General features: G+C 37.0%; 1 protein-coding gene across 47 annotated transcripts in view; it reads left to right on the top strand.

Moving 5' to 3' along the window:
- Positions 1 to 23,767, top strand: part of PTPRD (protein tyrosine phosphatase receptor type D) — a 2,163,408-nt gene that overhangs the window by 2,105,276 nt on the left and 34,365 nt on the right. For all 47 annotated transcript variants that reach the window (XM_038552342.1, XM_038552385.1, XM_038552349.1 and 44 more), the window contains 2 exons: positions 7,351 to 7,470; positions 8,003 to 8,157. In XM_038552342.1, the coding sequence (XP_038408270.1) occupies positions 7,351 to 7,470; positions 8,003 to 8,157 (275 nt within the window). The remainder of the gene's footprint in view (positions 1 to 7,350; positions 7,471 to 8,002; positions 8,158 to 23,767) is intronic.

Genomic DNA, 23,767 nt, shown 5'->3' with positions numbered 1-23,767 from the left:
TTGACCCTCAACAAAGGGGGCATGACTTAAATTGTCATTCAGTGTGGGCCACATCAATTAGTGGTGTAAACAGAGTTAAAAGTGAGGAATTCTACACTTGGCTTCCAGATTAAATCCCATTTTCTGTTCTCAAATAGAAAATTATGCAACCAGTTGATGGTATCCATTGCTAGAGCAGATCAGATGTTTTGTGCATCATGACTTTAGTTTATCTTAGGTCATTGCACAGAAAATTCCCTGCTCCACTAAATTGTGTTGTTTGTGCTAATGAATGTCAAGGCCTAAGGCACTGGGATGCTGTTAACTACACTGTGTTAATAGTTTAGGGAGTTAGAATACAGAGGCTTGACATTGGATGGGTGGAGCACTTCTGACCTATTGATCATTCCCTCCACCACCAATGTCCTCCCCTGTCCTTGAATGTCACCTTAGTATATTTCCCCCAACAGAGAGTGTGGGGGAATTTGGTTCAAATTTGGTTGTGTGGCCAAGAGGGCAATTCTAGGCAAAGAAGGAGGTTCTGATAAAATGTTTTCTTGTTTTCTTGTAAAACACATCTTGAGATTCTTTTCAGATTGTGAGGTCCTTTTGGGTTAGAAGTTGGCAGACTCCTGTTGAAGATTATAAATGGCAGTGTTATTGTTTTCATTGTCGTTATCGGTTTTGGAAGGCCCAGCCTTGGCCAGCAGCAGACTAATTCTTGGCCCCTCTGGTTTGTCAAGGTTCGGTAAATTTAATGGAGAGCAAATGCTTTCCAAATGCCAGGTCTCTGTCCTTTTCCAAATAGAACTGGAAGCACCGAAGGCCTTGAACATTTAATTTCTCAAACTGCAGCCTAAAGCACTGCCTATCTAGGGCAACAGAAACTGCTTTTTCCTTAAGCAACTGTAGAAACGGCAGCACAAACATTGCCTTTGGAGTCTGCATGATGTATGGGATTGTTTTTGAAAAGTGGTGGATATTTAATGTAAATAGGACACTGGCAACAAAAAGAATGGTGCTCATATTGGCAACCTAAAGGATGTTTGGGTTCTTATCTAGCAAGTTCCACACTCTTGGTTTTCTCTAGTCAACAGACACAATGTCAGATAAAAGAGAAAGCATTCCACCACTTTCTTACTGTGTTAGCTTCTTGGATTTTCTACCTTCTTTCCCTACCCCCATCTCCTCTATTTAGAATGGCAGCCTACAGATTCTGGCCCAAAAGAAACATTCCTGTGAAAATGAATTAGAGGCGTCATGGCCTAGGGAAAAGCTGAACTGGGAGGATGCAATTTTGCTCTTGGTGACATTGTACAAAGCCCATCTCATTGTCCACATTCGTGTGTATAGCACTCCCAAGCTGATGAGGTCGCTTCGAAAATCGTAAGAAGTGTGAATTAACTCTGTGTTTAGGCAAAGGTGAGGCTCAGCGGGTATGCAACAGTATAATTATACTGGTTGTTAAAATGCTAAAATGTATCAATACTACCAATATACAGAAATTATCTTTTCACTGAAACTTTAAGTTGCCTGATATATTGTTCAATGACAGTGACACAGGAGTGTTGCCAGGCCATAGGCAGCCACCGAGCGGATCCAAGCAGACACAGGGGTGATAGTATGGCTCTGTAGAGCCCCCGCCTGCTTCCAGGTGTGATTCAGGCTGAGGTGCAAACTCTAAGGGCCACAGCTACATGGGAAGAGCTGACATTTAAGTACCACCTCGCCATGACAAAGGGGTAATTTATAGTGTTTTCCTCTGGTTACAACAGAGTGCCAGAAACTTGAGATATAATGACTGTCAATTTAATGGAGGGGGAGGAGGGAGTCATTAGAAAAGTTTAGTGCAGCTCCCTGTATGAACTTCTGGCAGACACATTGTCCTAGTCTGTTCAGGCTGCTACAACCAAATGCCATAGACTGGATGGCTTCAAAATTATTTCTCCCAGTTCTGGAAACCAGGAAGTGTAAGATCAAGAAGCCAGCAGATTTTGGTATCTGGTGAAGCTCCACTTCCTCACTCACAAAAATCTCTCTTCCTGTTTTATCCTTACATGGTGGAGGGGGTGAGGGAGCTTTCAGAGTCTCTATTACAAGGCATGAAGCCTATTCATGAAGGCTCCACTCTAGACTTAATCACCTCCCAAAGGCTCAGCTCCTCATAATCAAACTAGGGATTAAATTTCAACCTATGAAGTTTGTTTGTTGTTGTTTTGGCAGGGGGGAGGGGGACAAAAATATTTAGTCTAGAGCACACATCAAACAAAAGGAAATACCAATTTTTGAATTAATAAATGGTTCAGAAAGTGTTCAAATGGTTCAATGAACTGATAAGCAGTTTTATATGAATAATTTGGTTTATTTAGAGAATAAGATTTTTCATCTTTCCAGTTTTATTTATGAAAAGCTATCACTGCACTGGTGGTTAAATGCTTTAATATTACTCTCATTTCAGCTATTCTGTGTCCTTGATCTCCAGTACATAATGGTCAGCAAAGATAAAATGAAGAGGGGAAATACACAAACCAGCCTACCCTTTTGCCATTTGAAAATAGATATGGCCAAATGTTAGTTGAGTGAAAAGAATGACATCGCTGAAAGAGAATAGAATCACCTCCATACTTATTTTTAGATAGTCAAATATTGAAGCTGGTCTTTAAAACTGCCAAGAAAAGATATTATAACCTATAAAAATAAACAGCTCAGCATATAATTTATCCATCCACTAAAACATATCCTCATAATTATCTGAAACTTCCTTTTATTATATCCTCCCTTACAGAATGTGTATTGACAGGGCATATTAACATTTCCATATTCCCAATACCAACTTTGACTTGTATTATCTAATGTTAGCATACTTTCTAACTGCTCCTTATAGAAGGTTCCTCTGCCCAAACATAGTAGATACTAATTTTTCCAGTTAATTTCAGCAACAGTTATACTTTTCCATCTATCATTTACTGTTTATTCTAAGTTCTTCTTTGGCTAAATAATCTGGTCCTAGGTAAGATTTTCAAAGTACTCCACAAAGTACGTGGATTTTGCATTAGTGATGCTGGGACCCTTTGGAGGTATTTGGTTTGTTACCTTTGCAATTATGATGCTTCGCCATGCTGCCATGCTCAAGAAGTCTTTATTAAAATGAGAAGGTTTTGGTTTCAGAAAGTTTTGGGCAATTTAAAAATAAGCTAACGTAGACCACAGTGTAGTTGATTATAAAACTGGCTTCTAGTTTTTGAGTGTCTGTGGTGTTCCAGGCACTTCCAAGATAAGCCATATGGAAGTGAAAAGAGACTAGAAAGAAAGCATTTCCCTGAAGCACAGTCAGCAGACCTACTGGATAAATCCTATCTCATATTTCCAGTGACAATTTTTATCTTTCCATCAATTTGCTTTTAATAGATTGCCATGAAAGAGGTGGTATGAATTAATTCCATAGCATACAGTTAGTGATGGTCAACTTGTTCTTTCCATAATTATGAAGAAATGAAGCTACCACATATGGGTAATCCCTTTGTAATAATAAAAATAAATATATCCCCCAAATTCAGACAGAAATATGAACTGTCTTATTTAGGTTAGGCTTCAAATTGAGTTACTGGGTGAGGTTCCTAAACCACAGCTTGGGTAGCATGTTCTGCTTCTCTCCTTTTTCACCACAGACACTAATACATTCCCTGCTCACATCTGACTAGGACCCAGGTAGAGCAAGGGAGTTACCTGGAAACCTCACATCTATGCTTTTGAAGAACCAGCAGATGTAAGCATACCTTTATATTTATTTAGCCAGTAAAGCTGATGGATTGGGGGTAGGAGGGCATCTCATTTCACTTTGATGCCCCCACAGTTGCTAAGACCTTGCCTCCCACCTCTCAACTCCTAAATACATGTCCACTGGGATTAATAACATGCTTCTTTTTTTCAATTTAGAATGATTACATTTTTATAATAACAACCATAAAAATCGAAAACACAATCTGAGAATTAATAATAGCTGTTGTCTGTTGAATGCCTGTTGGGTTTAGAGTTTCAGGTGCATGGTCTTTGAGCCTTATGATAGCCCTGTCATGCTGGAGATATTCTACCCATTTAACAGATGAGGCTGCTTTGGCCCTACAAATAAAGAAGCCATTACCTGGTCTCTAGTCAGATAGCCCAATCTTCTATGCTTCAGTCCTGGAGATCATTTGTAGTCAATCACTTCAGAATCAAATAGGAAAAGACAAGCATCAGTATTTTTATTCAGGAGCTACCGCCTTCTAGTTCTTAGATGCTCAGAGAGGAGCCTCCCACACTGGGCTCTGTGCACAAAGCCTAAAAGTAGTAACTCTAGAAATACCTTCCAGAGATTTTCTCCCAGGGGAGAAAAAAGGTTTACTATTGTCAAAGTAAAACATTTCAAGAGAGAGAATGGAGCAAGTTCATTTGTATTGGATAATTAGAAAAAAAAAATCATTTCTAACCATTCTCCTGTGCCCTTTTCCCCCCCTCACTACACTTCCCAATTACTTTCTAATGTTGAAATCAGAATTATTTGTTTAGTATATAGCTAAAAATGAAGGACTTAAAAGAATGTTGATAAATCTGAGCCTTTAAATGGATCCCTTAGAAAGCAGATGAAAGCGTAGGGGCTATTCAGAGAAGGAGGAGGAGAAAAGAGTGCCCAGGTACTTACTAGTGAAGGGAAGAGTACATTGCTGTAACTGTTTTGAGAAGCCTGGGGACAGCTTCTAATCCTGTTTCTGAGACCATATGTGTGCATGTGTAGATACATTCAAATATTTATTTTTTCATAAGCTCTCTTTGTAAAATATTTCTTGAGAGAAAACAGCAATGTTTAAATATATTTGCTTTAAAATATTGCTCCCAGTTTTTTGCTGTTGAATTTGAAACATTTTAGAGCAGGTTTGTGTGTGTGTGTGTGTGTGTGTGTGTGTGTGTAGTTTTGTTGTTGTTGTAAAAAGTAAGATTCAAATACATTATTTAAATTAGTACAAAAGCTTTCTTCTTCTTTAGCTGAAAATGTACACAACATTAACTCTTTATAGTAATATTTCCTGGTATTCTTTTTTCCTAAAGGAGCTAGAGTCTAAGTTAATAATAGTTGCAGTTTTAAACTTAATACTAGAACTATGAGAATAATTAGTGTAACTTCAGTTTTTCCTATATCTTACGTATGGGGTAGAGTTGTAGATGGAAAGTCGCTAAATAATGAAATGATTTTTCCAGAGGTCACATAAAAGCTGGCTTATGGTCTTTTCCTCCATTTCCTTTGTCTTATCTCGCCCAAAGGTCTGATGATAATCAATTCCCAGCTTTGAAATAAAATTGCATTGAATTTGGTTCAGTGCATCATACTGACCTCATAGATCATTTCATTGCATTAACCTGCTGTTTTTACATCTGTCATAGTGATACCTGTCCCTGTGGGATTTGATCTGTTGATTTTGATTTGAAAGGGTTGACATCCAGCTGAAATTGTTAAGTAATGAGTTGAGTTTCGCTCTTCATTTTTTTTTTAACTTAACACATTGCTGGCATCCTCTCAAATGCTGCAGTAAGAGGTCTCCAAAGTTACTTTTGTTCTTTGCAGTGAGACATCAACTTGACATCTATTTTATGGTTTAAAACAGTCCCTTTGGCATACTTTTTGTGATTTTCTTTTCGTCTGAATCGTGGCTACTGTTGGCTCTATTCAGGTGGTATCCTCTGTTAATTCCATCCAACATACAACTTATGTTTTAATGGATGGTCAGAGAACATACAGAGGCACTGAGTCAGGGTATTGCTACATCAATATTCTCCTGAAAGAGTATTGTCTTTCCCTTGTGTTATTGTTAGAAATAACAAGTAGAACATAGAAATATAAACACAGAAGAAAATATTATGCATCTACGGAACACGTAAGCATGTTTTTAAAAATCCTATTAAGACAAAAATTTCCCATCTTACTTGAATCATTTTTTGTTTTAATAAGTGATGTTTGTGTGGCCTCACCATTGAAATAAAAGCACGAGAGTCAAACCTTGTGAATTCAATGTCCACTTACTATATAACTGTACATTAAAGTGGTCTTCAACTTTTTATTGTCTAGAAAATTCGAGAATAAAATCTCTGCTTTTTTTTTTAGAAGGTTCAGGATCTAGATAGAAAGAGCCTGAATCCTTTGAGGAGCAGATGCTATGTCTATGAAAGAGAAAAATTATAGTATTATTCACAGAATGCTACTAATATTTATATTCAACATGAAAGTAAATAATTATCTACCAATTCTATTCACTGGACCAAAAAATTCTAGTGTCTATGATAATAATGCCTCATTGCTTTTGTTTAAATCCAGATTATGACTTTTAAATCTTTCTTTCTCAACTACAAGGTATGTTTCCTAATATAAAATGGTATTAGATTTCTTTACCTAGAGAAATGCATTTCAGATAAGAATTACTCCCATCTTTTTCTTTCTTTTAATCTGAGGTAGAAAGGGTGAATATATTAGTATCTATGACCTTACTAGAAAATATACTGTTGTGTTTGTCATTTTTATTATGTTTTTTTAATGCCCACAGAACATAGTCAGTAATTTGAAACATATTCCAGACCTGGAATTATTTTTCTGTTGCATGTTAAACTAATTGGCTTGAATACCTTTTATGTGTTTTTATTCAACTGCACGTAGAAATTGTAGATTATTTATCTGATATGAATGAATTTTAAATTATTTGAACTTTGCACTAGTGTATGACCCTCTGAGACCAGTTTCAAAGAACACACAGCTCTTTCTCCACTACACATTACAGATTTAATTTGTTTTGGATACAAATACCATTTATCTTGTATTTTTTACAATGCTGTGTTGTTTATTATACTTTGATAGCTTCACAAATTATTCTACTTTTATTTAAACAAGTATATTTGGAAATCATGATAGTTCAAGATGAACTAGCTTGTGCCTTTTAAACCTTGATGGATGAACACTGTCTCACTGTGTTGTTTAAATGGCTGAGCATAATCCTCCTGACGCGATTCATAACGTATATCCCAGAACAAATTTGTGTTTTCTTTTCAAGTACTCTAAAGTTTCAAATACCTCTTTCCTTATTTTACTCAGCAACAATCTGCAATTTATTTTTCTCCAGGAAAATTGAATCTGTTACTGCTTAGTATTCCTACCAGTTTGAAAAATGTGGTTTATATTGGCATCAGAGCAGTAATTTACATATATTGGGATAACAAGAATGCGTGCCAGAAAAAGATCAACATAAAATGAAATGCAAAAAAGCTGTTTTCCTTCAACAGCAACTCAGAGTGAAACTAATAGAGAAATTGATGAGCATCTGCCCTGAATGTGTCACTTGTTTCTTCTAGGTGAAGTGTGACCAGTATTGGCCTAGTAGAGGCACGGAAAGCCATGGACTGGTCCAAGTGACGCTGCTCGATACAGTGGAACTGGCCACGTACTGTGTGCGGACATTTGCACTTTACAAGGTTTGCCTTTTTTGTTTCTCTTTCTCTCTCCCTTTCCCCTTTCCATTATTTAAAGAAAGCATCCTTTGAGAAATCAAATATCTTAAGACTATACTTAAATCTTGATTCCACTGGCAACTCTGAAGAATGAAATAATTCTTCCATTACCACTCAGCAATTTTTCTCCTTGTCCAGTGATTTATCAGTAAATATGGAACTCTCACTCCGAACAGAAGTTTTGGCAAATGAAGAATAGATGAAGAAGAACTAGTTCTTTCTATAAAATATATCAGGAGCAGTCCTGGAAGCATTACATTTTACCTGCAAAATGTAATGCTTCTCAGCTAAGAATGTTTATCTTCCTGAGCATATAGTTATCATTTACAAATAGCTTGGCATTGATAACTCCGAAGAGTGCATCTTCCGAAAGGTCATGGGGGTAGGGTGAGAAATTCAGGTAGCACATTTTCATGTTACCTTTTCCATGTTACTACTCATCGTTACAGCCTGAGGGTAGGAATGCAGAATTTCATAGAGTCTTCCTACTTCACAGAATGGGTCAAGTGAGAAGAGAGAAGTAAGACAATTCCAGTTCACCGCCTGGCCTGATCACGGCGTTCCAGAACACCCCACACCTTTCCTAGCTTTCTTACGGAGAGTCAAAACCTGTAACCCTCCTGATGCGGGTCCCATGGTTGTGCACTGCAGGTAAGAACCTCTGAGAACATTTGTTTTTCTCATAGTCAGAAGGTTGGAGAGGAAACAGAAAGATCAATTGTTCCTCATTGGATATTCTCTTTCCAACTTCTTGATATTCTGGGAAAGTAGACCTCTTTATAAACAACATAGGTGGATTTTAGTCAAATGAGGCCTATACTGACATTCATAGAAAGCATTTGATAGAGATGAATATTCCACTCTGGAGATGATAGGCAACTATGGTTCATGCTGTTTTCTCTTTGGAGCAAAAATAAATAAATAGATAAGCACAAAATTAACTGTGCATATGGCATTAAACATATGAAACAGAAAAGAATCAAGAATCAATCTTATAATTTGGTTCAAGTTTCATCTTTGTGAGGAATATTCTTTAAAAGATGATAGATAGATAGATAGATAGATAGATAGATAGATAGATGAATTATTTGACAAGTTCTTGTGACCTGGGAAGATACAACCTTTTTTCTATTTATAGGAAAAAAATTGCTGAACAAAATAATACTATAAATATAAAAGGTTTTAAAGAAGGTGTCTTATTGCTTAAAGATACCTTCTACATATTAGTATGATCAAGTCACATATAGAAAATATACTAATTTGAGTCTTAAAAATTTATTTAATATGATATGAAGACTATATTTTAGAAGAATTTACTTTTTATACTTGGAAGTAATGAGTCTAGATTTCTTTTGAAATGTTTTATAATTTAGTGTTACTTTTTACTTAATTCTGACTAACATTCTATCACCACTCAGGTTCTACTATATATGTGTTTATATGTTTTTTAGTATTTAACTGTTTTTTACCAGTTCCTTAGTTCCTCTCTCAAATATCATTACTAACATATTATTAAAGATACCTAGTCAAGTTCTATATATCACAATATGAATGTATAGTTCATATAATCATAATAGTTATTTGTAAACTGGGTTATTCAAACATGAGAGAATATGATTTCTTTCACAGATGTGTAAAATGCAGTAGGTTAAGTATATTTAAAAAAAAGAAAGAAAACATCTATCATAAACCACTTCTATCATCACTTAATAGTATAACACTTTCACATCCTATATTATGCTTGAGCATAATACCCTGGATCCTAGAAATGACATCTGTTTTTACAAAAGATGGGGGCAAGAGATAGATCAGAATAAAAGCAACAGAATTCACTTAACTAACCCATGTTACAATGGTAATTGCTGAACAGTGGCCTAGCAGGATTTAAACAAGGAGATGTTTTATTTCTCTTCCCCAGCAATTTTTTCACAACTCAACTAATAACATCACAGTATATTTACAGAGTATTTTACAAATTCCGAAGCACTCTTCGATGCTTTATTCTGTTTGATGTTCTTAACAATATGTCAGATCAAGAGAAGAGAGCAGAAAAAGCTACAGGGTTTGGTTCAAGTACTGAGAGTTAAGAAGCCAGACATAGTCCAGCTCATGTCTTAAAATCTAGTACTTATTGCTCTTAACCTGACACTATGTTGCAGTGTTTTGCATGATTCTGGAACACTAGAAATTATTTTTGTTTATTTGATAAAGGCTTTTGCATCATGACAGCAGGTTTCTGGTTCACCTGCCTGTTGTTTTCAGCACGCACTAGTTTGACCAGCCTCTATACTGTTATACATACTTCTTTGCAGACCTCAAACAGCCATTGTGCCTGGTGACGTGGTGCCCCTGCTCAAGTTGATTATGAAGATCACACATGAAGTGTTTTCAGATGGATTTTGGTCACAGGATAGGGAAACAGAAGTTTTGGCTCACTGAAGAAAGGTTTCCCTCATATTCCTAATGGCAAAAATTCAATTCACATGGATACATGCATTCATACATACAGAGATATATACACAAGCACATACACAAACACTGAGATATACATATATATAGATAGATAGAGATATACACATATCTATCTATCTATAAAATACACATAAAAATTAAAGAAACCTAACAGTAGTTTTCACAAGACATTGTATTTGCATTACCATTTGAAATATAGCATGTCCCCCCCTCTCAGAATATGTTTTCCAATCTTGTGAATTAAAGTGGAGGACCTGGGAAACTTGATTGAATGATTGATTGACTGATAATTTAAAAATGCAATTTATCTTCTGCTGATCATATACAAAGTGTAAGGCTTTATGCTAGATACTTAGTTGGATCCAAAAATCTTGCAGGCAAGTAGGAGAGATAAGATAGATATCTAAATGATATTTTGAGAAAATACATACACTCCTACACACACACACACTACACAGAGCCCTATGTTATGTTAAGCCACCTGGACTCACTTCTAAGAGATACAGACAACTTTAGAGAAAACAAAGAAACAAAGATGAATGTGCAGAGCTAATAGCTGTTGACATTTGGAAGTGCCTGTGCCTGAGGCTCTGGAGAAGCTTTGTATTAAACAGAAAAGTAGATATATTGGTAGAAGAAATTTATTAGTGACTTTGAAACAATGAGGGAAAGATGCAGCATAAACTGAGCTGTGAGAAATGATCTGTGTTCAACCATAGGTTATCTCATGTGCCTGTGAGAAGTCTTAGCTGTTTTATTTAGGAGAGACCATGTCTGCACTGTTACCATGCAAAGCATCACGAATTCTTGACTTGGTCACAGTGTATGTTAAAATTTCAGGGCAGCTGGGGTGGCTCAGCGGTTTAGTGGTTTAGCGTACTGCCTTTAGCCCAGGGCCTGATCCTAGAGACCCAGGATTGAGTCCCACATCAGTCTCCCTGCATGGAGCCTGCTTCTCCCTCTGCCTGTGTCTCTGCCTCTCTCTCTCTCTCTCTGTGTGTGTGTGTGTGTCTCATGAATAAATAAAATAAAATAAAATTTCAGAGCACATTTTTTCTGAGGAGGTGGCAGAGAAAAGTCACTGCAGACAGCGAAAGCTTGCATGGGGCCCCAAGAAATGCTAGTTGTTGTTTTTTTTTTAAGATTTTATTTATTCATTTGAGAGAGAGTAAGCCAGAGCATAAGCAGAGGGGAGAGGTAGCAGCAGACTCCCCACCAAGCAGAGAGCCCAGTGTGGGACTCTCCCCCAAGACCCTGGAATCATGACCTGAGCTGAAAACAGACACTTAGCTGATTAAGTCACCCAGGCACCCCTAGAAATTCTATTTTAGAAAACATCTCTAAGCAGGAAGAAACTTTGCAGAAAGCCACAATAGACATGTCACAAAGGGTTATTGATGACAGGTAACCATGATCATGTTGTAAATAATCACATGAATACTCTGGGATGTAAATACTGTATTTCATATTATGATTTCTTGTATGATGGATTTGACTTTTTTCCCCTTCTGTCATGAAAAAGTAGTGACAAACTCAAACTCAAGTCTTCTGCCAAACAGATATGTGAGGATGGAGGAGGTTTTAAATGAAGTCTGGTAGTAGACCAAACAGAGGGAGGAGGGGGCAGAAAAAGAGAAGATGCACATTCCTCCAGTAGTTCTGTCTATTGATAAATGAGCCAGGACTAAAAAGAGCTACTGTGAGTAAAAGAAATTCCAATAGACAGTAGCTAGATAGAAGTAGGAGGATAGCCTAGTGGTAACCACAGATAAGACCTTGCAAAGTCACAAAGGATAGGGTCTACCATGTTCCTAGAAGAATGGTTCTATGGGCATAGGAAGGAAGACCAGCTCAAACTAGCAGTCAGTTCATAAAGAGCATATAAACTCAGAGTTATATGAGTATAACTCATACTCATGAGTTTGCCTGGGTAAAATGCTGGATTGTTAGCTTATGGGTTGTGGGCCTTTGGGCAAGTTATTTCATATCTGCTGGCCTCTGTTTCTTCACCTGTAAATTAGTAATGCTCTCCATAACAATAAGAATTTCATGGAGATTAAATGAAATGATATAAAATGATAAAGCACTTAGAACACTGCATAGTATGTAGAAATATGAAATATCAAATTATTAGTATAGTAATTACTAAGTTTTAAAAGCTGTAAGAATATTTACAACTCAAGAGAAGATAACATTACCTTGGCTATAATCTATATGACTTGAGTCATGTATCCTATGAATAACCAGCTGGTAAAAATAGACAATTTTTAATTCCGTGGATTTTTAAAAAATGTAGATGTTTTCCATTATGGTAATTCCATCAAATTTTCCCCTGTGACAGCACATTTTCTCATTTGCTGAGTTAGAATCATTTATAATAACAAATTTGTATTTGTGAAGACTTGAGAAACCATTGAACTCTTAAGATGATACTGTTAAGGATACATAATAGCTAATGTGATGGTTCTTGATGCCCTCAAGATGAAGTTTGAACCTAAGCATTGTGTTACTGGCCCTTTGTTGATCTAGCCTGATGTCTCCCTCATGCCTCATTGTTCACTCTTAGCTATTACCACTAGCTACATATTCCAAGTACTTTCATCTCTGGCTCTTGGTAAATATTTATCCACTCTAGAATTTCACCTATTCCCCTCTCTTGATTATGTTCAACCTTGTTTCCAAATCCATCTCAAGTAGCACTTGTCCTGTGTGTTGCAAAGGCTGCAAACTAGCCTCAGATGGTTTTGTTGACATTTTTTTTTTAATTTGAACTTGAATGCCTTTAACTGGGAAGCACTATCCAGTTTTCCAAACCTTCCCTATCCCTATTTTACATATTGCTCAACTCATCCATTTATAGGGATTGCTTCATATTGTAAACAACTGAGTTGAAATTATGGAGAATCCTTTAAAGCTCATTTCCCATTCCTCTTCCTGAAGAAAGAATTAAACACTATATTCTCTGAGTTCTTATAGAATAGGTTCACACATAGCATATTTAGCTGTATGTGTACAGATCACATATGCCTTGAAATCCCAGAGGGCATGTGCAATGAATTATGCACATTTGTAACTTACATCATACTTGGTGCTCAATAATTGCTTTCTGAAGTTAATTGAATTCCATGTGGTGTTTTAGAAATTTTTATAGAAACAGTAAGATAATTTCAGGGCTGGACTATTTGTTTGTTTAACATGAGACTGTATTTTTCTCTCTTTATATTTTATGGTATTGCTTATGAGAATTTAATTATTTTAAATTGCCTTTATTTTTCGTATACATACTTCTGAGTCCTTTTTTCTACAACTCTTTTATGTTCTTTCCTACGTGCTCTCCCTTCCATTATTAAATATAGACATAGCTCCCTGTTTTTTAGCCATAGTAATAGTTAAACATACTGAACCCTTAATCAACAGCAATTACTCTTTCTTCTCCACCGGAAATCTACCTAAGTGTTTTACATGTGTTAATGTTTTTTATACTGTCAGTTATCGTCAGAGGTAGAAACCTTATTTTCCCATTTTACACAAGAAGAAACAGACCAAGGAGGACCAACTTACTTGCCTCAGCTCATGCCACTACTGATAACGTAGCCACTGTGGCCCTAGGTTGCCTGTCCCTATTGACCAAGTGAGTTTTCTAACCTTTAGATCACTTGGTGTTCCTCACATCTACTTTTGACCACCCACTTTGAGGGCATTTCACTTTTTAAGCTTACTCTGATGACCTAGTCAGAATGAGCCATTCCTTTCTTTCTGACTCCACATCACAAGGCCATATTCTAGCCTTTATTTCACTCTTTCTGTATCAACGGTAATTGCTAGCATGTCTCTTCTACATCTTAATCGTTTTAGAATAATCACAGTAGCCACTCATTACTGAACCATCACTGTTATCAAAGTATCACTAAGCATTTAAGGGATCACTCATTTAATCCACAAAACGGTTCCGTTTTATTTGTGAGGAGCATTAAGCACAAGGAGGTTGTAAATTCAGCCCCTATATCAAAGTCCTTGACCTGTTTACTCATCATCATATCTATTTTATCTAGTTCTGACTTTTCTTGTTGCCGAGACTACCTTAGTTCCTTACACTTATCTCCCAAGTATATATTTGTTGACTGAATGATTGTCAGATGGGTATTTGCCATTACCACTTCACAGATATCTATGCAGTGCATGAATAGAGATATGCAGGATTTTTCTCCTTACTTAAAAAATCTATTTTTGAAAGAAACTAAAGGACACATCTTTCAAGTTATTTATTAAACTTAGGTTTTCATAGAGGTCATATGTTACATTTCCCCATATTGTTTCACTCTTCCTTTTAGAAAACAAAGAAGTTTTATTCCCTTTTCTCCCTTTTGAGCCCTCTTCTTTATGTTGTTTTGTAGAAGAATTTGTGGTTTATATTTTACTAGTACCAAAAGAATATGACAGCTGATTTGAATTTGCTTTTTGTTAAGAATGAATAAATTGGGGTGAAGCCATAATTTCACTATGTCAGTTATAAACCCTTGACCCATGACACAAACTTTGAGTCATGGTTAACCCCTTTTAGGATCAAGGGAATATATTATCTTTATATGAGAAATTTATTTGTGAATACAAGTGAAGGAAGGATAGATCAAGACCCCCTAAATCTGTTTTCTAAATGAAAAGATTTCAAGAACAGTAAAACAGTCCTCCTAAGGATAATTAAAGTCTGGTACATTATAGAATCAAACTGGTCTTTAAAACCAGAAGGAATTGGGGGCACCTGGGTGGCTCAGTCAGTTAAAAGGCTGCCTTCAGCTCAGGTCATGATGCTGGGGTTCTGGGATTGAACCCCAAATCAGACTCCTTGCTCAGCAGGGAGTCTGCTTCTCCCTCTGCCTCTGCCCCTCCCCCTACTTCCATTCGCTTGCTCTCTCACACACAAATAAATAAACAAAAACTTAAAAAAAAAATAAAACCCTGAAAAATAGGAACTGAGGGATAGATGTAGATCAATAATGTTTTGGAAGCATCAGTGGACTACCAAGGTGGTTGGATAAAAAAATCAAATGAAAATTTGGGTTTAGAAAGATTCCTAAGATCCAATCTTGATAATTCTTTTTTACTTTATAGGTAAAAGCACAACCAAGAAACTACTTAGATCATATTTATAACATAACCATTTACTTCTAACATCAAACCAATATTGACAAAAATAGCCTTTTCAAGGTAAAAAGAGTTTGGGAACATGTTGCATATGATCATAAAACTAAGAAACCTTGTGATCCAAAGGAGTTAAGAAATCTATGGAAAATTATTTAATGCATTTTAACCATTCATTCTAAATTCCATCCTTTATTTTCCCCAATGTTCCATTCAAATATCTTTAGATCAAAGACCACAAGTATTGCCAAAATATGTGATAGTTTTGAGATGCTGACAAATGCAAACCATAGACCCATATTTTCCTTAAACCTGGGATTCATTTTCATGTATAAGTTAAGTAATAAGAGAAGCTAGCATTCTAGAGATGAAAGACTGGTTTGTTAAAAATATCAATAACTCTCGATAAGAAAATGGATAGAATATACAAATTTTGTCCTTATTTATGGAAACATTTTAAGGTGAGAATACATAATTATACCACATTGAAACTATTGTGTAGATTTTGTTCTTATAAACTAATAAGTGTGTGTACAGAGAAAATTCCTAATTTATGAAACAACATGGTGATATAAATCAGGAGGTCATATCTTCAATACTTTGATGGCACAATCCTATAAAAGAAAAATGCCTTACTTGCGCTGAAATAGTTTAAAAGTAATTGAACCCAAGGAAAACATTAAAAGGAATTGTGTAATGGCTCCAATAGCTGTGAAATACAAGACTCACACTGAAGGTGTTTGGGGTGCTGAGGGGAGCATTCTGGGTACCTGATGAAATGGAAAATTTTTTTGAAAAGACATAGATATAAAGGCAATAGAGGAGAGGTGAGGCCAGTATCATAAGAAACAATTAATGCCCATGTCAGATATCAGGGGTAGGTCCTTGCAAGGGCACCTGGGAAACTATCACCTTTCCATCCCATGTCATGCCCAAGAAGAGCAACAAAATTACTTTTGTGTAAGTGGCCATTGATGGAGCATTTTTCCATCATCTATTTGACTTAATCTTTACAACAAAAATAGTAGGGGTGTATCATTACCATCCCCACACTACAGATAAGGAAATTGAGACTCTGAGAAGTTAAGTGACTTACTGAAGACCACATACCCCATTAGTAAATAGAAAGTCTGGCTGAGAACCCATGTTTCAGAATTCAGGGTCCTCTCCTCTTTGTCTATACCATACTGCCATTTTCTATTTTTCCCAATTTATGTCATACAAATTAGAACAGAACTATCCCCAGTCCACAAGAGAGATGGCTTTGAGCAGATCCAAAACCCGCTTTGGGGGCAACATTAAATGGTTGAAAATCAGTTGAAATCATCTTACTAGAGTTCAAATCACAGCTGCACTGTCCACCGCAACTTACTTAACCTTTCTAAGCCTCAATTTCCTGATCAATAAGATGGGGATAACAGTAGTATGTCCCTCACAATATTGTGTATAAAGATTAAATAAGATGGTATGTGTAAAATGATAATTAGCCAGGTACCTGCCACAGAGAATAAGTCATAAATGGTCTGTACTAATAGATTTTTTTGTAATCATTGTTTACCCCCACATAAAATATGTGCTTATTTAAATTGGTTCTCTTACTATCAAACAACAAAGAACGTCATCACATTTTTCTAAAATGTGAGTTTGACTTCTATGTAATTTGTAAGTTAGAGAAATAGAAAAGGCATGGGTGTGTATATACATATATTAACCTAGATGAGTGGCAACCACTTTAAAAACACGTATTTACTACATGTAGTAATTATTTCATTGCACTATAAAACTCTTGTTATAATAAATTATTACTGTAAGACTAGCTTTTTCAACCTCAACACCATTGATATTTGGGTCATATAATTTTGCTGTGGGAGACTGCCCTGTGCATTGAATGCTATTTCTCAGCATCCCTGCCAGTAGCATGCCCCAAGGATTGTGACAATCAAAAATGCCCTCAGACATGCCAAATGTCCTCTTGGGAACAAATTCACCCTTAGTTGAGAACCATTGCTATATGGCAGCAAAACTAATCTATGATTGTGCAGAATGTATGCATCCAAATGATAGCCCACATCAAAGCCTTAAAGCTTGAAAATACTTGTTTGAATGGCCTCTTCATTTTAAACATTGGGAGGACTTCTTTACGAGACTAACTTGAAGAATCACTTTTTAGAGTATACAGTGAGCTAGGCTCATTACTTGAAAAATTAGCCAATAGCATCCCCTACCTTGGCCACCAGCAAATCAAAGACTTGCCTCTACATGTCTCTTGGCACTTAAAAAAGCAAATAAATAAATAATCCACCTTCAAGGACGAAGATGTGCTACCATTAGGGAATTCAAAAGAATGGGTGACAGGCTCTTAACTCTACTGCCAAAAAGAGTTGCAAAAATACTTTTGCACCATTGCAGCAAATTAATGCAACAGTAATAAATCTTCAGCCTCCCAAGGTGGCTGCTTCTAAGGGCCATGATATTTGGAACTGACAAGTGCTGGTTTGTTACTGGTTTTTTGTTTGTTTGTTTGTTTTACTAGGGTATTGGTCACATTGCTTCATACTCATACTTGGTATGGACATCTAGCATTCTGGAAGTTCAAAATAAGAAGCCCTAGGAATGCCTTTAAGTGGCATAAGACTTAGTGGCTGTCCCCTTTTTAAGTGTCTGGTGGAAGCCAAAGAAAAGATTAGATGGATGTAAGACAAGTGAGACATAATGCAAACCCCCTGCCCAAACGTAAAGGTCCCCCAAATCCCTTGCTCTTTGATTTTGAGGGTGGATATATATATTTTGGGGCAGCACACTCTATTTTTAAATCAAAGATTTTATTTTAAAGATTTGTATTTATTTATTCATGAGAGACACACACACAGAAAGAGAGAGAGAGAGAGAGAGAGAGAGGCAGAGACACAGGCAAAGGGAGAATCAAGCTCCATGCTGGGAGCCTGACATGGAACTCGATCCCAGGTCTCCAGGATTGGGCCCTGGCCTGAAGGTGGCACTAAACCGCAGAGCCACCCGGGCTACCCTCAAAAATCTTATTGTAGATAAGTTTCTTGTGAAATAATTAAACACTTTTCATTTTTTTTGTAGTCCTTCTTCCAAAGAGTCTCTTTCTCTCTTTCTCCATCCCATCTCCCTTCATACCTTTCCCACTCCCAAAAAAATCCTCTTCATCTTTCAGTCCACCAAGAGAGTGTCAATGATTAAGACTTTCATTGATCTACAGTGGTATTTGTAGAGTTTATGGTTTATGATATACCTAAATGGACTAGATGAGATGGGGCAGGGTTAACTATAGCTCTTCTGTTCTGATAATAAAAGCTAACTGGCTACTTGTTCAAATTCCTTTTTAATGCTTGAAAAGAAAAGAATTTGGGAATTATGATCTATTTGAGAAAGTATGTCTTTTCCATTTATCTGGTTTTGTTCATTTGTCTCAGATTGGTTTGGTTTTGAGCATTGAATCTAACAAAAAAATGTAACCATATTTCTGTTTCTGATACATCTATGTGCCTTTGGAATTGGGGACCTTTCTGAAATGGAGGGTATGGTAATCAGTTTACCACCACTGCTTACAAATACCACCCCAAATTTACTGGCTTAAAACCACCACAATCTGCTATTTCTCACAATTCTGTGAGTTGACTTGGGGCCAGGCAGTGGTCTTCTGCTGGTCTCTCCTGAGCTATCCTTTGCAGCCAACTGGAGGGCCTGGGAAAGCTAGCCTGACCCCTCACCATGACTTTGAATCCTGGTCTTTGGCCTCAGAGTTCTGGTGATCAAAGAAGCTTATGAGGCCTTTTGAGGGCAAACCTTGGAAGTCATACATCATCACTTTCACCACATTCTTTTTTGCTCAAAGCAAGGCAGGGACCAGTTCAGAATCAAGACGTAATGAAACAGACACCACTTCATGATGAGAGAAGCAACAAATGGTGTGTGACTTCATTGATCCCAGCAATGAGTTCTACATCAATGAACCCTATTTACTGGAGGCATGGAGCTCTTCTCTCCACCCTGGCCAGCCTGGGCTAAGTCCACAGTAAATGTTCCTCCTAAAGAACAAAACCCCCAGGCCCACCCTAAAATACAGAGAATTTTTGTTGAAATATGAAATAAGTTTTTAAAAAGTAGAGGAAAAGTCTAAGTAATTCGTTTTGTAACTGCTACCTGATTCTTTTTCTGAAATAACACCTTCTGTGGTAGGAGAAAATTTATACTCTTTGACCCCTTTTCACCCTATCAAAAATATTTTCTTTACATCTTCCTGTAATTTAGGAATTATTAGAGTTGATAGGCTTCTTTTTAAACTCAAAAGTTCGAGGAATATGATTCATATACAGTGAATCATGGACCTAGAAGAGACACCTCAAGCTTCCCAGACACGCCCTCTTCCCTCTCTCTCTCTCTTTTCTTTTCCATTTCTGCCTTCTTCCTTTCTACCTCCCCATGTCTCCTTCCCTTTCTGCTCTATCTCTTTAATTTCAGAGATAAGAAAATAAAATGAGGCCCAAGGAGGTTGACAGCTTTCCCATAGACTCTTCCTGGACTCAAGTCTTCTGTTGTCCAATATGTTTCCCACTGCATTATGATCCTTTTAAGTTTGGTCCAATTAATTTGATTAAGGAGTCCCTGGGATGTTTGGGTCGCTCAGTGGTTGAGCATCTGCCTTTCACTCAGGGAATGATCCCGGGAGTTCTAGGATCAAGTCCTTCATCGGGCTCCCTATGGGGAGCCTGCTTCTCCCTCTGCCTATGCTCTGCCTCTCTCTGTGTGTCTCTCATGAATAAATAAATAAAACATTTTTTTTTTTAAAAAGGAGTCCCTTAACATTTTCTACCTTAATTAGGAAAATAGCCAGGAAGCACCTATATAACAGGAGGGATGCATTATATTTGAAACTAAGATGGTCATAATAGGTAATTTTGATGCAAGGAGCCAATTAAGTGTCACAGATCTTTAAGACCATGACTAAAAGAAGAGCTGAGGGATAGTTGAGTAGTAGCCTGAATGTGCTGAGCACCTAGGTGGTCAGTAAGACCAGGGCAGCAGAAAATGATAGAGGACTGCCAGAGGGAGAAGAATGTGTTAGAGATAAATTCCTCTTGCTTTGCAGTAGTGCCTGGAGCCTTGATGGTGAAAACCACTCAGGCCACTAAAAATGACTTAACATGCTGTCTTGGCAGCCCTGCCTTGGTTCGGACTGGCAGCCTTTTGTATCTGCTGCTCCATTGGAGTTCCATCCTGGCTGTGCTATGGCTGTAGTGTGAGCTTTTCAGTGGCCATATGCCTGGGAGGCTCATCATCCACAATTTCCTCATCCCAGACTCCAGCCAAGTGCAGCAGATGCTATTGTTACCTCTTCTATTGAATAAAGTAGGAAGCAAAGAGAGAAAGAAATTTGTCAATATTGTTTTTCTGCTGGAATCGAAATAAAAACTGTGTGTGGTATATTGTCTGATAGCAACCCACGTGCCAAATCCCCATTTTGTGTAATACACTTATATAAGATAAGAATCTGCCCCTATATTTCTTAACATAATGCAAATGACCTTCTTCATTCTACTGTAAATATGTTACAATTATAGCTATTCGGGCTTCTCAATTTGGATTTGTGCTTTTCCTTGCACTTGGAAACCCTTTGCTTCTGCCCATGCCATCTGCTGGAATCACTTATATTTCTTTCACACACTCACAGTGTTTGTTATATGCCCTAAATCTAGCTGTACAAAACTCAAATCTTTTATGTAGATAAACAAATGTTTAGCAAGTATTTTTAAATACTTTGCCTTGATAAATAGCATTATTAAGGTACATTTGTGCTTCTAAAGTACAGCTGCTGAGAGAATTTCTCACAGAACTGTATGAAGTAACACCAAAATCAGAAGAGAATCTTGAAATAAATGCCTGCATATATAAATAGTTTCTGCGCTGAAGAAAACTAAATGATGATAAGTTAAGCAAACAGAAAGTCTCTTTTTGGCATAGAACATAGTTGAGTGGGGGTGGAAAGAGGTCTTAAGACTCCTGAGCCACGGGACCCGTCCCTGTCATGTTATCTTATGAAACCCTTTCAGCCCAAATAGGACACTGATGACCTTGCAGGGTCCTGTTGATTTCTGCTGTGCTGCTCTCACAGCCTTGCTAGGGGCACCATGAGTTTCCTTCACAGAACAAGAGAAGAAAAGTGAAACCATAAGTGTCACCCAAAAACACACGTCCTTTTGCCAATCTATAAATTAAGAAAGCAGAAGAAAAGTCCGTTTAATGTCTTCCGGAATCTCTCCCCAATTTTTGGCCATCATCACCTTTTTAAAAGTTTCCTGAATTTTTTTTTTCTTTTGGATCTGTAACTGTCGTCAGATTTGTTTGTAAGAGATGCAGGTCGGAATGCCTTTTTCTATCTATACTTTTTCACCTCACTGCCATGGTCTCTAGCCTAAAGAACAGGGCTAAGTGGGGAGCCTCCTCTTGCCACTGAGGCTAGGCAGTTGGCACGATTTGACCTACTCATTGCCTGATACAGACTGAGAATGCTGGGTTCTTTCTTTCTTTCTTTCTTTCTTTCTTTCTTTCTTTCTTTCTTTCTTTCTTTTTACACTATGCTTTGAGTACTAAGCTCAATTTTAATACTACATGGAAATATAGAAGTCAAATATACAAAAGATGCAACCTCAGTAGGTCACAGTACAAAGCCCCTAAATTTTATCAAGACCCAAAATTGTTAGATTGGACAAAGGAGGACCATGGATTGTCTCAACATATGAAGCATGTTTCACATATGTCTTAGAGCTTCCTGGAGTAGTTCATACATAGTAAGGATTTTAAAAATGCAAGGTAAGAAGTGAAGCTCGTAGATCTTTTACTATAAGGGTATACTAATAAGAACTACTCAGAGTTCCATGGCTTTCACTCCATATTTGGCTTTCAAGCTAAGAAAGGAAAATTACACATCTAGGAAAATAAGAGATATCGGACTGCCCTAAAACTATGAGATCTTGTGCAAATCACTTGTCTGCCTGAGTATCTATTCCTCTAGAAAGGTAAAGAACAATCTGGTCATTTGCCAAAGGCATCTTTTCTACATGGGAAAACTGCATAAAATTTGGTAGATTAAATGGTTCTTGATGATGATGATGATGGTGCTTAGGAATTTTGGTTTTGTAGAAGCCACAATAAGTTTTCTTTCTTAAAAAAAAATATTTTATTTATTCATGAGAGACACAGAGAGAGACAGAGACACAGGCAGAGGGAGAGCAGGGTCCCTGCAGGGAGCCCTATGTGGGACTCTATCCCAGACCCCAGGATCACGCCCTGAGCCAAAGGCAGATGCTCAACTGCTGAGCCACCCAGGTGTCCTCCATAATAAGTTTTCTCTACCTTCAAATTCAGTCCCAACTTGGGTTCACAGGTGATCAGTGAAAAACAAGTACTGTATGATCTCTCATAGGTGGAATCTAACACACACACACACACACACACAAAGGGGAAAAAAAAAAAAAGCTCCTAGATACAGAAAATACATTGATGGTTGCCAGAAACTAAAGGTGGAGGGGGGTAGGAGAAATGAGCAAAGGGGTTTGATAAAATGAAAAACAAATAATAATTAATCAGTTAAAAGTCTTACTTTGTCAACTGTAACCCAGTTCAAATTCTAATCATTTGGGCAAAGAGTTTTGCTCCGTCTGGACTCTTGCTTATTACTTTCATTTGAAAAACCATAACCAATCACATTTAAACCACAAAATTCATTTTAACCTATGGTTAACATTTCATCCCTCTTTTATGTGTCTGGAAATGATTGACTTGGCTTCAGATTATTTCCTCTGATGTACTACAGCCTGAAATTCACTTGTTATCTTGGTTCAATTAAACTCAAACTTACTGGTTTGTAGGGCACGACAGTAAAGCCACAAGCTTAGCAATACCTTTTCCAGAATTCAGTAAGAAGCTCTGTGAATGTAGTCAGTTATAAGAGCTATGTATGTATGCCTTTGTTGTTATGCTTCTATTTCCTAAAGGTTTAGGAATAAACTCATTTTAAAAATTTGAAATGATAATTCTGCATGTAAGTCATTTTCAGAGTGAATCTTCATGGCGTACATAACATGCAATGGTACAGAAGTTCCTGAGGTGAACATCATACCTTTTTGTGAATTATGCCTGTATTTCCATATAGATCACCTCATCAAGTAGCACTTTTGGAATTATCACGAATGTCCACAGTTGCTTTTTAAAGCTGCATTGTATCACAGTTCGGCTATGACATGGGAAACTTAGGTCCAATCTTAGCTATTGGAACTTGGTTAATGGTTCTAAACAACATCTCCTTTGTTATTTCCCTCCTGAGGGACCCTGCACTCGGAAAGAGTTTTATTTTAGGGAGAAAAAATAGTCCGTTTTTCCTGAATTTTTTAGTGTAACATTTCAAACATACTCGAGTGTAGAGAGAGCGTATAATGAACCCCTAAGCACCCATCACCCGGCTTTATATCAGCATTTCAAGCATTGTTTATTAAATGACAGTTCATTTTTTATTTTTAAAAAGAAGCTTATTACATAACTGCCATTCAATGTGTGAGATGATAATAATGGGCAACCTTTTCTCAGGTAAATGTTCAATTTCCATGGGCATACTTAATATAAAAGG

The sequence above is a fragment of the Canis lupus genome, chromosome 11 (assembly GCF_011100685.1).
Source record: "Canis lupus familiaris isolate Mischka breed German Shepherd chromosome 11, alternate assembly UU_Cfam_GSD_1.0, whole genome shotgun sequence".
Lineage (NCBI taxonomy): Eukaryota > Metazoa > Chordata > Mammalia > Carnivora > Canidae > Canis > Canis lupus.
This window is presented reverse-complemented; position numbering and strand designations above follow the sequence as displayed.